Here is a 14,219-nt window from a genome sequence, read left to right as displayed (position 1 = left end):
AAATTGGCCAAGATATGGACTTGGTTTGGGCCAAAAGTGGAAATCCTGGATTTTACAAGGGGATCCATCAGAAAAATTTGAAAAATGGGGATCGAAAATTTTGTATCAAGGTTTTGATGCAGATTGAAGGAGAATCGAACTACAAATCATTTAAGGTATTCCGCTTGAGGATCGGATGGAAATTGGCCAAGATATGGACTTGGTTTGGGGCAAAAGTGGAAATCCTGGATTTTACAAGGGGGTCCATCAGAAAAATTTGAAAAATGGGGATCGAAAATTTTGTTTCGAGGTTTTGATACAGATTGAATGAGAATCGAAATACAAATCATTAAAGGTATTCCGCTTGAGGATCGGATGGAAATTGGCCAAGATATGGACTTGGTTTGGGGCAAAAGTGGAAATCCTGGATTTTACAAGGGGGTCCATCAGAAAAATTTGAAAAATGGGGATCGAAAATTTTGTTTCAAGGTTTTGATGCAGATTGAAGGAGAATCGAACTACAAATCATTTAAGGTATTCCGCTTGAGGATCGGATGGAAATTGGCCAAGATATGGACTTGGTTTGGGGCAAAAGTGGAAATCCTGGATTTTACAAGGAAGGATTTTTTCCCAAATTCCAAAAGACACTTTAAGATATATCTGGTGGATAAAGAGTATACTTTGACTTAAACCCCTCATCAGCCCAATGATTAAAAACAATACATTCATTTGTTAGCTTTCGCTTTTGTTTTTTCGGTTTTATTTGGTAAAATTAAATCAATATTTTCATTTCATTTATATGTTTTTTGTTATTACCTTTTTTCAGATATCATTTCTTAGAAAAACGAACAAAATTGTTTCAAATTTTCAGCGTTGTACTAGAACTAGAAGGAGAAGAAAACAAATGTTGAAAACAAGATAAAATAAAATGATAAGAAAGAATTCTAAGTTCGTAAGTAATATTTGCTGCAGGTGAACTCAAGGATGTTTGATGTGCTCCTCCTGGGGTCTCACCCATTCATCCTCATCCTTCTCCTCATCTTCAACTTCTATGAACTCCTCAAACCAGCTCTGGGGAAGTAAAAAAGATGTACAACAAAATATTATTAAGATAAATTTTGAGAGAAATGCTTTCTCTGCCGCTGGCTGAACGGTGGCTCATGTGTTGTTTCTCCTTTTTTTTTTTGTTTGAATGAAGATTCTTAATGTTTTTGTATTTTTTCGTTAGACAATTGTAAAGAATGATTAAAATAACTTCTTTTTTTTTAAAGAGCTGTATGTTAGAAACCTGTAGGCAAATAAAAGCAAGCTATTAGGGTATTTAGTTGCAAATAATTATCATTAAACACTCACCGCTTTTTATAAAATATTGTGGGCTTCTAATTTCTGGGCATCGATGCCGTGAAAATCAATGAGAAGAGAATAACTATGATAACTAATCCTTAAATGGTATGTGCTATAGCTTTTTACACTGCAAAGATATATAAATGGTTAATAGTAGATAATAGTATTTTATTTGTGGATTAAAAGTACAATAAATGAGAGGCCAAAAGGTATGTTTTTGTTTAAAAATATTTATTCAAAACCATCCAGTAATGAATCTATTAATAGCTCATCCAAAACCACACCCAAATAAGATTTTTTATTTTATTTTAAGTATTTATTTTTTAAGAACCAATTCCAATCTGAAATACTTTTATTTTTCCGCCAAAAAAGACACAAAAGTATCTCAAAGATCAACTAAAAAGTATCTATAACTAATGACAAAAAATATATACATTTTCTGTAAAAAATTTTGAAAATAAAAATACCAAAAGTTTTGATTTTTTTTCTTTTTTTCAAAAAGTTTATTGTTTTTTTTTTATATTCATTTATTGAGCTTAGTCTCGGGCTTTGTAAATTGGATTTTAAAACTTTAAAAACTAAAAATAAATGGGTTTCTTTTTTTTTTTTAGATCATATTCCCCGGGGGAGTGGGGGAAATACTGATTATAGAATACGTAAGATTAAGTAGAATATGACAACTTAAGAATACAAAAAACAGTCTCGTGTCAAAAAGGAAGTTGATGTAAGAGAGAGAATGAGAGAATACGAGAACGAATGGAAACATGTAAGCAACTTACAAGAAATTGTCGGTGCCGATGATGCGGCTGTAGCAGCTACAGGGACCGATGTGGGTTTGGGTGTGGGTGTTGTTGCTGATGTGGCTGCTCCTCGGGCCGCTATTGGTTGCTGTTGGTTGGGTGTCAAATGTTGTGGTTGGTTGTCATCATCATCATCATCAATGTAATAGATTTTGTTAAAATTATTGGCGCCGCCGCCACCGCCACTGCCACCACCGCCGCCGATACTGCTGCTAACCACACCGTTGCTATTGTGGTGGTTGCCATAAACAACATTACTGCTGGTGGTGCTGATCGCTGCTGATGTTGGGGTTGTCGTCGTATGCTGCTGCTGCTTGCGCTTGTGTCCGGTTATGCTTAGAGCCGCCGTTAAACTGGAAGCCGCATGCAGGATCGAGCGCTGGTTGAAAATGCTATTGGAGGCGGCCGCCGCAGCCGCGTTGTTGTTCTTTCGGAACTTCTGGTTCTGATGATGATGATGGTGGGGCGATGGCGATGGCTGGGGCTGGGGCGGCGGTTGCTGTTGCGCCGGCGGCGGATGTAAGGTTGGCGGTTGTCACGAGCAGGCCACCTCCGTTGTGGCTGGGTTGCTGTTGTTGGTGCCGTTGTTGTGCGACGGCGTCTCCGGCTCCGAGGTGTCCATTTCGGAACCGTTCTTTCCCGAGCTCTTAAAGTTGGGGGCATTCATTTGCGCCGCTGTTGGCGTGGTGGGCGTCCCGGCTCCCAGATCACTCGAGGCATTCGAATTCTCCTCCGTTAGCTAAACATTCAAAGATTTCTTTAAAAAGAGATGCTTGTTTTTGGAAGAAAAGCCATTTACCGATTCGCTGAGCCTGTGTATCTTAGCACCGCTGTCCCGGCCGCGATTGCCGCTCGGCTGCTGACCTGTTGCCAGGGTATCCTGGGACTGGGCCAGCTCCGTGGATAGCCGCTTGCGGTTGGCCAATAGCGTGTTGTTGAAGTTGTTGTGGTTCTCCATGGACTTGCGTTCGCGCTTCAGGAAGTCGGCGTCCAGGTAGAGCGACAGCTGCTTGCGCTTCACGTGCCGGGCATCGATGGTCATACCCTCCTTGAGCATCTTGATGTTGACCTGAAAGGGAATAGAAGGGATTACCATCTAGTAACCAAGCTTGACCTGTTAGCCCACTTACCCCATGCATCATCACATGCTCCGTAAAGTTTTGTATGCTCTCCGTGAGATCGACGTTAAGGTTCTCCGAACGCTCGAACTCCAGGCCGATGAACCACATGGAACAGAAGGGCGCTGACGTCACCGAGGACTGGCTGCCCTGCGACTGTTTCAGGTCGTCCTCGTTGCCACTGTTATTCTGCGAATTGTTGGCACTCTGACCCTTCTTGAACTCAAAGCATTTGGGATTCACGTGCGCCAGGGCAATGTGAGGATTGCGCTCCAGATTACCAATCAGTAGACGCACCTTTGACTCGACCAGTCCGCACCACTCTAGGTGGTCGTCCGCCGTCTGCGAGTTAACCAATAAAACGATAAAGTGGCGATATCTGTAAAAGAAGCTGGGGGCCTCGAAGAGACGATCCCACGGAATTCGTCCGAGCATAATCTCGTCCGTAATGTTCATGCCGCGATTGAACTCGGTCAATATGACCTTCTTGGTGGATTCCGACACGTTGAATGTGGAATTTTGTTGCGGGTAAGCTGGTGTGATGATGGGCATCAGATGATAGCGATCCGAGGCGTTGACACGTGGATCCCAGACCTGCAGAAAGGCAGACAGTGGAGATTAGTGGAATGGTTAACCCTTATGGTATATAAACACAAACTTACTTGAAATCTTAGATTAACATTGTCGGGATGCTTTAGCAGCACTGGATTGGGCCACTTCCAGCGCGAAAACACCAAAAAGAACTTATGCACCAGGGTGGCGGCAGCTGCGTTTGGGTACAACTGGCAGGTCCTGGCCACCAGCATAGCCCAGGTAACACCACCAAAGTATCCCAAGGAATTTGAGTAGATGCCATGCTCTAAAAGTAGAAAATCAAGGATTAGTAATTGGAAAAGATGTAGGTCCAGTGTCTAGAAACGTACTCTTGGCCCACAATTTAATGGTGCGCAAGGCCAGGCGGAAATTCTCAATGTTCGGCACCAGAGCCAGGATCTCGTCTGTGACACGGCAACCATTGAGGCTGCGCACGGAACGGTGGTCGAGATTTCTCAGCAGATTATCGTCGCGCAGATCGAAATCATCGGGTATCTCTTTGAGGGATAGCCGGGCGAACAGCAAATCGATCTCGATGCCATCAAAGTTCATCTTGATGACCGGTACAAAGGCCTCTTCGACGGATCGACACTCGGTGACTTCCGGCTGTTTTTTTAAAACCTCAAAGAAGCTCTGAAAGTAGTCGGTGCGCTCGATGTTGCGCGGTGCCACGCATAGAGCATCAATATCGGCGCCCTTATGATGGACACCCAATCGGTACGAGCCGAATGTATAGATCTTACCACCGAGCTTCTCGGCGGCCGATTCTGGCATATTCTTGCTGACAGAGATCTCCTTAACCCACTGTTTCACGAGGGTGTTGAGCTTGGCCAGGATCTCCATGCGGTGGTTAAGCTCGTCCTGGCTCTCGAACACATTGTATGGTTCCAGGGAGCCGCGCAGCTCCTCCGTTCGCTGCAGATCCTCGGCCCGGGGCTCGGCTAGACTGATGGCCGAGGTCATGCCCAGCTGTTTGGTGGCGGGCGGACCGCCGGAGGTAGAGTTTCCATTGTGCTGGTGCTGATTTTGCTGCTGGCGGTGAGTTGGTTCGGAATTCCACATGGTGTCTGCTGTCTGTAGACCTTAAAGTTAGATACTGCGGAAAGAATAGTTATTAGTAATTGACTTATTGGCAGATGGGGACTGTCAATACTCACCTAACTAGGCTTAAAACGTAGGTAGGTATTACAATTAAGTTGCTCTCCGAGAAGCCGAAAATGGAATTGCGTTGGGCGTCGGGCGCTCTGATAGCTTCTGTTACTCGGCTGCGCTTAATAAAATGCTGCAAACAGAAAACAGTGACAACAGTTAATGGATGAAATGCAATTTGTAATGTGCGATAAGATATATTCTTCTTTACCCAGCACAGAAAAAAAAAAAGAAAAACATAGAGATGTGGGTCGCGAATGGTCACACTGGTCACTGGGCATATAAACAAATGCGTAAAACAATTAATGACTAGCGGGTGGCGGTGGCGGTGTAGGAGGAGGAGGTGGAGGTGAGATCTTCCTCGGTGTGTGCAAAATTGCAGACTGATTGTGAAAATGACAAACATAAACAAAGAGAGCTAATTCAAACAAAAGTCTGATGATATGAGTTCGCAGGTAAACGCTTACGCTCACGCACACGAACACGCACACGCTCCCGCTCACGCACACCCACACCAATGACAGCGACGCACGCACCGCATACATACACACACACACACACACACATAACGGTTGGGAAACTTTTAACGCTTGTTTTTGCTTACCTGCGCTGCCTCTGTCTGTCTGTCTGTCTTCTCTTCTTAATTATTTGCTTCTCCAGGTGCTACTCTTCTTAATGTTGGTAATTCAAAAGCTGGCCCGTTGCTTTGCCTGCGAGTGGCATGTGTTTGTATGTATGTGTATGTGTATCCGTCCGCTGCACTCGCCGAGCATACATACATATGAGCGAGCGTGAGCATGTATGTAGGTATGTGTGTTTTGTTAGAATTTGGCAGCCTAGAATGGCCCATTCATTTGTAATTACTGCTCCGGCTCTTGCTTTTCCGCTACTTTCATCTAATTTGCGTCGCTTCTTTCACATTTCACGTCAACGTCTTAGCCCACCACTCTCCCTCGCGACCAATTACAGCGGTTCTCGCGTTTTATGCTGCTACGTGACGTGCTGCTGCTGCTGCTCTGCTCTGCTGACAAAACTGACGCACACTAATATGCTGCTACAACGGCCACAACGGAAACGGAATCTAAATTACATATCTCTACAGCGCCACAGGTGCCTTGGGCAAGGACTTAATCTGATTGATCGCAATCGCCAGGTTTAGATAATAATTGAGGCAATCAATGCCTTGTTTTTGGCAAACGCGTAAAACGAAAACAAATTGCGATTTCGACGCCGGCGAGTGTTGCTAAATTACAGAAAGAAACTTTTTTTCAGGAGATGGCAAATGGCTAGGGATGAAACGTGGTACTCACGACTATCGAAGGGAAAAGAGACATTTCTGACCGGGCCGGGCTTTATCTTAATTTTTCATAGGATTAATAATCTCAATAAAGGGGTTTTATTTAGATTTATAATAATAATATAATACAAATAAAAGCTCTATCGTTGTTTTTAGGTACTTTCCAACACCAAAATGCCTTCTTGTACGTAGTTGCCAGACTGCTGCTGTTCAATGTGACCAACTATGTGACCGTCTAGAAATACCGCCATTTCTGGAGCCAGAGATTTTTGGGGACCCCCACCATCTAACAACTGGGGTTCTGTTTACTTGTGGGAAAATGCAGCAAAACCAACCAAAAACGCCGCAAAATGTAACGCACCCGGCCCGCACCTAGCTGCAGACCCAACATGATACCCTGGATGCGCCAGAAGTTCAACGAGAAGCGGTCAAAGTGGCTGGCACGCAGTAAACGGAGCGGCACTGGGTCTCCGGCCGAGGGCAGTCCCAGGAGCAGCACCCTGAGCCACAGCCACCGGACCACAGACGCCAGTGACGCGGAGAGCCTTAGCGGATCCTCGCTGAATGTCCACACCGCCGAGTCGGAGACGCAGACCGATCTTGCCAGCAACCACCATTCCAGAGCTTTGGTGGGCGGCGGGGGCTGTGTACTGCGGACGCCATCGCCCGCCCGCCGGCGTAGAATACAGCTGGAGCTGCAGCTGAGGCGTCAGGAGGAACAGCAGCAGGCGATTCAGGACCCCGACTCACCCACACCCACTCAGCATCAGCAGGCCCATGCGTAAGTTGACAGGCGATCGAATATTTTTGAGTTCTTTCATGTGCTCGAACGAAAATACCTCTCTTTTTTCGAAATTCTCCGTTGGATCCGCACCCTTAACACCTGACTCCAAAACAAACTATGCAAAAACTGCGCAGTTTGTTCCTCAGGTAAGTGGCAAGCATTAGTCCGTCTGGAAATGAGATTATAGAGAAAAATCCTTGACAGGAAATCGGGCCATTCCCACCGCAACACCACATCAACGCCGGGCGAAGCCGACGAGACCGGCAAGCCGGGTGAATCCATCATGGTGCGGGTGATCTGCCCGAGCTCGCGAGTATTAATCTTCAAGACGGATGTCAACAAGCGCCTCAACGAGCTAAAGAGCGAGGTTATCCTGGAGCTGAGCGACGATCCAGACTCTATACAGCTGTTTGCGCCCGATGTAAGACACCTCAATCCCCGGTATCGTCTATACCGGGCGGAATACTCTGGCGGCGAGCTGAACGAATCGGACACGCTGGCCACCCTCAAGATCCGCAACAATGAGACTTTCATCCTGTCGCCGAGGCGCAACACACTACCACAAACGGTTTCGCGCATTCGCGAGGTTCCTGGGCCCAATGAGCAGCTTGTGGAGAGCGCCACTCGCTATGTTCCCGTCAGCACTAACCCCCTACCCACCATTGACATCAACGAGATATTTCAGCAGTCGAATGTAAGCCTTTGTTTACTCTTCTCCACGATTGTTTACATTTGGCTCTATTTTTAGATTCAGTACGATGTCCGCAAGGTGCTCATTTCTTTAGCTCAGGCCTCGGCGGCTGTTATTGGAGCCGGTCCGTTTGCTCCCCGCCTGATAGCTATGCTGAAGCAGCGGCTGATCAATCGGCGTAACCAGCAGGCGGACACGCTGCAGTGCCTTGTAGATATGGGCTTCAAACGCGAGCTGGCCGCATTTGCCTTAAAGGCCAACAATGGCATCTATTCCACCACCATGGAATGGCTGATACAGAACCAGAACGAAGAAAACCCACAGGAGGTGCCGGCCATGAGCACGCAACACAGTCTATCTTCCATCTCGCCATCCACGATCATCACAAACAATGTAACAAATAATTCAATTTCTGTATTTCGCTTGATTTCATGTTCTATTCCTTTAAAGGAGGTCATTGAGAACACGGCCGCCTTGATGGAAATTGTGCGCATCTATAGCCATCGCGATTCCCCGCCCGGCGACGATATTGTGGAGTCGCTTACTGAAATGGGATTCGAGGAGGCGGCAGTGCTGGCGGCGCTGAAGAAAACGGGCAACAACAAGGCCTCCGCCTGCGAGTGGTTGTGCGACAATCGCTCGGGTAGTGTGATCGAGCTGCGCGAAGGTCTAGCGCCAGACTCACCAATCCTAAAAGCCATTCTGGAAATGCCCCAGGTCCAGATGACGCTCAGCAATCCCAAGACTTTTTTGGGTATGCCAAGGCCTCTTTCTTGAAGTAGTGAGAACTATATTCTTTTTTACTTTCAGCATTTCTGGGCATTTTGGAGAACGAGCATGCAATACGCGTATGGCGTGGCGATAACGACACCACCTCGGTCATCACACATATCCTGCAAAAGTACCATGAGGAGAAGCATGTGCTGGGCATCAATCAGTTCTACACGAACCGCTGGTGAACGGTGCCGCTAAGTGGCTTTATTATGAGATTAACCAAATTATATTTATACATATATACATATAGACATGCGCGATCATACGCTTGGTCCATTTTGGGGCCGCCCATTACATACCCCCGTATGTGTGTGTTGTGTGTCTGCGAGTCCTTGTGCCCATATGTAAAGAGTATTTTTGTAGCAAAAAAAAAAAAAAAAAAGAAGGAAAATATGATTGTAAAACCGCACAAAGCCAAAGATGCAATCGCTTCGCCCAGAGCACGCGACTGCACCTTACAAACGCTTACCGATCAGTACGAAATGCATTATATATACACATAAATATATATATATAATTATATAGATACATAAATAGGAGCTATAGTTCTAGTCAGATCCCTAGGCTAAACAATTAATTTATTCAATTAGCTATATTCTCTACTCAATCGAATCTCGCACTACGATTAGATAATTTCTCATTCTGCATCCCACAGATACATATATAAAAATTCATTCAGTTGTTAGCGAGCGAACCTGTGGTGATCTAAAAATCGTTGTAATGCCAGGTTATGGCCAGCAAGAGCCGCCTGAAGAGCCGTCAATACTGAACTTGAAGTATTATTTTGTAAACCGAGTATTCTAATTGCATAGTTTTAAACAAGGGAAATAAAACAATTAGTTTTTGATAAATCAAGGGTGCTTATACTGATTTGGTCTATACTATAGATTAGACTAGGGGGAAGTCTACACTGCGTATGAGTAATATTTGCAGAAGCCTTTTAGCTCTATGAGTCAGAAACCACGGGTGGCTAAGATAAGTCGCCTGCCATTCATTCGCAGTGCCGTGGAGGAGCATATGTACTCATTACTCTTGGCCCGTAATTTGTACAAATTGAATGGCTTTGTTGTCTCTGCAATGCTCCCACCCCCAGGCATGGAAATTATTTTGTATTGCACTTTTAATGCATTACAATTAATTTTCCATGCGGCCGCACATTTTTCATTTCATTATTTCAGCTGGAAAATGGTTGGGTAAACAAAAACATTGCAACAAATCTATTTTATTCAATTGTTGCACATTCCCACTTTTCTATCTTTTTTCTAACATACTAGTACTACTCTCGTACGTTTTAATTTATGTTAAGCGCGTTTATTAAGTGGTTGTTGTAGCGGTTATGTATCCATGAGATACTTTTGCTGGATGGTGGCTTTTAATTAATATTTGCGCGTAATGTTTGAATTTTTAGGGAAATACTAGAAAACAAGCCGAGAGAAAATTATTTATGGTCAGCTCGAGGTCTCGTTTTAATAAATGTTTGCGGTTGCATGTTGCAACAAGGATATGGATATTCAAACAAAGTATCTACAAGCTACAAGCTACAAGCTTTGCCTAATGGCCCCTGGCGATGGCCATGCAAATCTATCTCTAAAAAAATTGATGACGCATGCAGCGGCGAGGACGGAATGGGGGATAATAAATCATCTGGACCCTTCCTTGGTAAGAGCTCCAGGCGCTCCACTCCCGAAAGTGGCCAAGGCAAATGAGTTTTTGATAATATCAAGAGACGAAATGCATTGACAAGGACGACGGCAACTAATCCTCCCCCTCCGGCAGCTGGAGAATCTTCCAAGGGGGGGTTGGGATGACTGTTCACCCCAAACCCTTAATAATCTCGAGTATCGTGTGGCTTTGGCAATTTCCGTTGCATATTTGCAGGCGCCACAAATTTATGAACAGGATGGTTGGCGAATATCCACCATCCTGGTCCTCATCCTCCCCCACAGAAACCAAATCGAAACAATGCCGGAATAGGATTTCGCAACGACATCGGGAATAGGAAAAGCTGCTGCTGCTACAAAATTCCCCAATTTGTATGAAAATGAAAATGTTTTGTCATTTCGCATTCAATGATTTAAAATTCCTGTCGCATGCGATTTTGGCGAGCTTTCCCATGTTTATATTTGCCATTAAAGGCAGTCTCGAATGGTGCTCCTAAAAAAATGCATATAATATGCATTAATAGCTTCCCATTCTCATCACCATCATCATCTCATCGCCGAAATCGAATGTTTTATAATAAAATATTAAAATTTGGGAAATCCATAAGACGTGAGCCATTCTCTGGTTGCCTGTGGGGGAAGATGGCTATCCAAGGGGAGATAAATAGATGGGTTTTCTATAAGGTTAGCTTTATTTACTTTATATTTTACTTAACTTGATAAATAAAACCCCCAAATCTTAACCTTTTTAATTAAACACACCCATTAAATCTCATCCCAATCTGATAATAGTTGTTGATAGAAAGACCCTTCTTATAAGGTCCTATATTTGGTATTCAAGCAACATCGTTGATCCATATCGTAACAAAACGAGGGTTATCTCCCCAAAACCTCAGCCCAATTAACCATTTAAAAGCAAATCGAACTCCCTCATTAGCAAACATTGCCCAATTCCTACCCTCGTCGCAAATATTTCATTTATATGCCATAAATACTTGTATGAAACTTTCAACGCGACATGAAAATTAAACGAAATGGGTGGCTTGGAGACCCCCCCAAAACTTTCATATGGTAGATAGTATACCCCCTTCCTTCTACGTCTATGGTATCGTTTGTCTTTACGGTTGGCAAATAAAAATCCTGCTTTAACGCATGAAATCACACAAAGATACTAAAAATTTGAACATGCAACTTTATGTTGGCCCAAACGGCATGGAGTCTGCTGCTGCGGCAAGGATAAAGTGTCCTTTACATGCCCCACTAGCCTGAGTGAGTGGGTGCCATTCGTTGGGGGGTGGGGGTCCAGACACTCACACACACACATGCATACCAAACAGCCAAACAACACAGTAAACAAAGCGCCACAGTTTATGACGCAGTAGGCCAACGTCCCCCGGTCTCATAAATATAAAAATTAGTTGCCGGTCAGTTAGCAAGTGGGCGGGCGGTTGGTCAAATGGGCGGGGCGGAGCCGGACTCGTGCCCGGGCCCTTTCGTTCCGCTTTCGGTCTCAACAGTAGGAAGGCCATGCCGGCCGCCCACAATTAATTAATTAGTTCAGTTGACAAAAATTGCGGTGTTTGCCGGTGGCGTGGGGCCAAGGGGGGAGGAACGGCTTCGGGTCAGTGCCGGGGTTACGGGGTGGCGGGGCAGGATGGTCAGGGTCCTGCGGCTGGCCCGGCATGTGTCTGTGATTGGACTGGCTTACCCAGGAGCTATGAGTGTGTGGGTGGTTGGGAGATGGCTCTGCAGGAACTCTAATTACGTTTATGCGGAAGTAGATTTCAGGATGAATGCTATTTAGATTAAGATGTGTGGCTTATATTTCTATATTTTAGAAAGTAAGAAACTCTAACCTGATCCTGATCTCTAACCCCATAAACATTTTCCTTATAAACTGCACGTGTGTTGTGTCCACATGTGTGACTCCACTCGTCCTTTGTGGGCTATGTGTGGGTGGGTGTCATTTCTGTTTCAAGGGTCATAGGGCTGACGGCGGTCAACTGTTTTCATAAGCGTAGCAAATATTTTCACAAGGCCAATTAGTGGGCAGCCCCAGCTTGACCGCAGCTGCTGAGAGTTCTCCACCAAGCAGTGGTCCTTGGAGGTTCGTCTAGGACTAGGACATCCCCTCAATATGCTCCTACATCCTTGCCCTCTCTCCACATCCTTCCGCCTTTGCAGTTCTAAAATTAATAAAAAGCACCAAAAGTTTCTTGTTCATGTCTCCTATTTTTTATTTTATTTTTTTTCTTAGGTTTTTCCTGGTGGCTGTCTCCTTCTCGGCCAGCTGATCACTTTCGGGTTTTTTTGTCAACGGCTTTTCCGTGTGACGCAACATACTTGCGAACAAAAGTGAAAAAGGCAAAAGCAATAAACTTTTCAATTGTTTCTTTCGCACTCTATGCAAGAGTTTTCCCCCCCCATTTCTACCACCATTTCTGCTGGTTTTTCCTTTTTTTTCTAACAGAAAGTTTTTTAACTGGTGCTGACTTTAAGTGCAATTCAGTGCCGAGGCCGAAACTAAAAAATGTGAAAAACTTTTCCCCACTTGCCGCTGACTTTTTCCACTTTCCACGTTCACTTCCATAGTGTTCTATTCTGTTTTGTGGCTGCCACATTCGTTTTGTTTTCTCGCCATTTTAAAAACGCATTGCCAAATGTGTCACCCAAAAGTTATTGTTCTGCTTACTGTAGTTGCTGTTGCACTTTTCCAGCTTTTCCTCGCTGGCCCCATGGTTTTTCTTTCATCTTTTGGATGTGCTGTTATTTCAAAAAAGTGCACCAAGAAAAACTAGGATTTATTTTTAAGATTTTTATTTAAAAAAATAATTAAAAATATATATATTTGCTAGAATATTAGACCTATTTTTGAGCTCAAAATATTTTAATATTTTTTTTTGGAAAACCCTTTTTTTTGTGAAATAGGTTGCACTTTTTGACATTTCAGGAGTCGAACCGCACTTAGCAGGTCAGTGCATAGTTCTTCCCTCCCCTTACCCGTACCCCTCCCCCTCTCTCTCTCTTATTTGCACCTTTTATTGTTTATGGCTTTCTGGCCAGGTGATGCAGCACAAAGGAGTCAGCAACAAAAACCAACAAACAGTCGTAAGTGCAACTGGGTTGAGTGTCATAATGCGTGGCTAAATGCAGACATTCTGTGGGCTTACCTTTTCGCAAAATATACATTTTTAGATGAAATGCTGTCGAGGTGACTAAAATAAACCATAAAAAGGTGACCTTCTCCTTTCCTTTTTTGAGGCAAAACTATACAATAATGGCTCTTGAAATCTTACAGAAATTAATTAAACACCATAGAGTAAAACATGTGATAATTGCTGTCCAAACCATAGAGGTCCTGTCCATCAATTGCCGATTGATTTCAAATAAGAGCTCAAGTCGTTTTCGTTAATACCTCGTTATAGCCGCATATCAAGCTGATTCTAAAGCCGATCTGACGGTAACAAGCTGCGCTCGAATATATTTTAGACATCGATGCCAAGTCTCTTGACGGATTAATTTTTAATGAGCCAGTTAGGCAGAAATTAATGAGCCAGAGCGCAACAAACCGCCCACTGGGCACGCCCATTTACCCGGAAGCATCCTCACGTGTTGGTCCAATAAATCATCATGGCCAGAAAGCCAAATACACAATAACAACAAGAAACCAAATACAATAGAATTGCAATTTTCCATCCAGAGTCCAGAGTCTTGGGGTGTCTGTCCAGGACTCCCTTGCCCGGCCTTTCTCGTCCTAAATCCTGACAAATGAGAGAAATTTCATAGCTCAGAGGTTATTAACGTGTATTAGCAAAGAAATGAAGGCGAATGCATTAAGTCAACTAACTGTGGTAAATAGAGGGGAATCAACTGGAACGCCTTGTCCTTGGAGGACACGTTGCACGGGACAGGCAAGGACCACGGGGCAGCATCAAATTTGCTGCTTCATTTATAAGGATTACGGGGCCCGAAAACAGTAAAAACTCATAACAAAATTACTTGCAAGAAAATGCAACAAACTCGAACTA

The 14,219-nt window shown here is 44.3% G+C and overlaps 2 protein-coding genes across 3 annotated transcripts; one reads left to right on the top strand and one right to left on the bottom strand.

Moving 5' to 3' along the window:
* Window positions 1-703: 703 nt before the first annotated feature.
* Window positions 704-6,246, bottom strand: hrg (poly(A) polymerase hiiragi). Its single transcript, XM_017238399.3, is given in 9 exon segments — window positions 704-1,267; window positions 1,333-1,450; window positions 2,103-2,862; window positions 2,923-3,192; window positions 3,254-3,835; window positions 3,904-4,100; window positions 4,165-4,931; window positions 4,993-5,117; window positions 5,589-6,246. Coding segments are annotated over 6 exon segments (2,547 nt in total). The 5' UTR covers window positions 4,898-4,931; window positions 4,993-5,117; window positions 5,589-6,246; the 3' UTR covers window positions 704-1,267; window positions 1,333-1,445.
* A 305-nt stretch (window positions 6,247-6,551) lies between these two features.
* Window positions 6,552-9,381, top strand: Kpc2 (Kip1 ubiquitination-promoting complex subunit 2). Of its 2 annotated transcripts, XM_070278021.1 has the most exons (7): window positions 6,552-7,062; window positions 7,200-7,211; window positions 7,270-7,759; window positions 7,814-8,149; window positions 8,207-8,510; window positions 8,567-8,711; window positions 9,186-9,381. In XM_070278021.1, coding segments are annotated over exons 1-7 (1,680 nt in total). In that variant the 5' UTR covers window positions 6,552-6,670; the 3' UTR covers window positions 9,187-9,381. The 2 variants fall into 2 exon arrangements, with proteins under 2 accessions (XP_070134122.1, XP_017093955.2); XM_017238466.3 differs by lacking the exon at window positions 9,186-9,381 and having other exon boundaries at window positions 8,567-8,956.
* The last annotated feature ends 4,838 nt before the right edge of the window (window positions 9,382-14,219 follow it).

Source organism: Drosophila bipectinata, chromosome 2R (genome assembly GCF_030179905.1).
Source record: "Drosophila bipectinata strain 14024-0381.07 chromosome 2R, DbipHiC1v2, whole genome shotgun sequence".
Classification (NCBI taxonomy): Eukaryota; Metazoa; Arthropoda; class Insecta; order Diptera; family Drosophilidae; genus Drosophila; species Drosophila bipectinata.
This window is presented reverse-complemented; position numbering and strand designations above follow the sequence as displayed.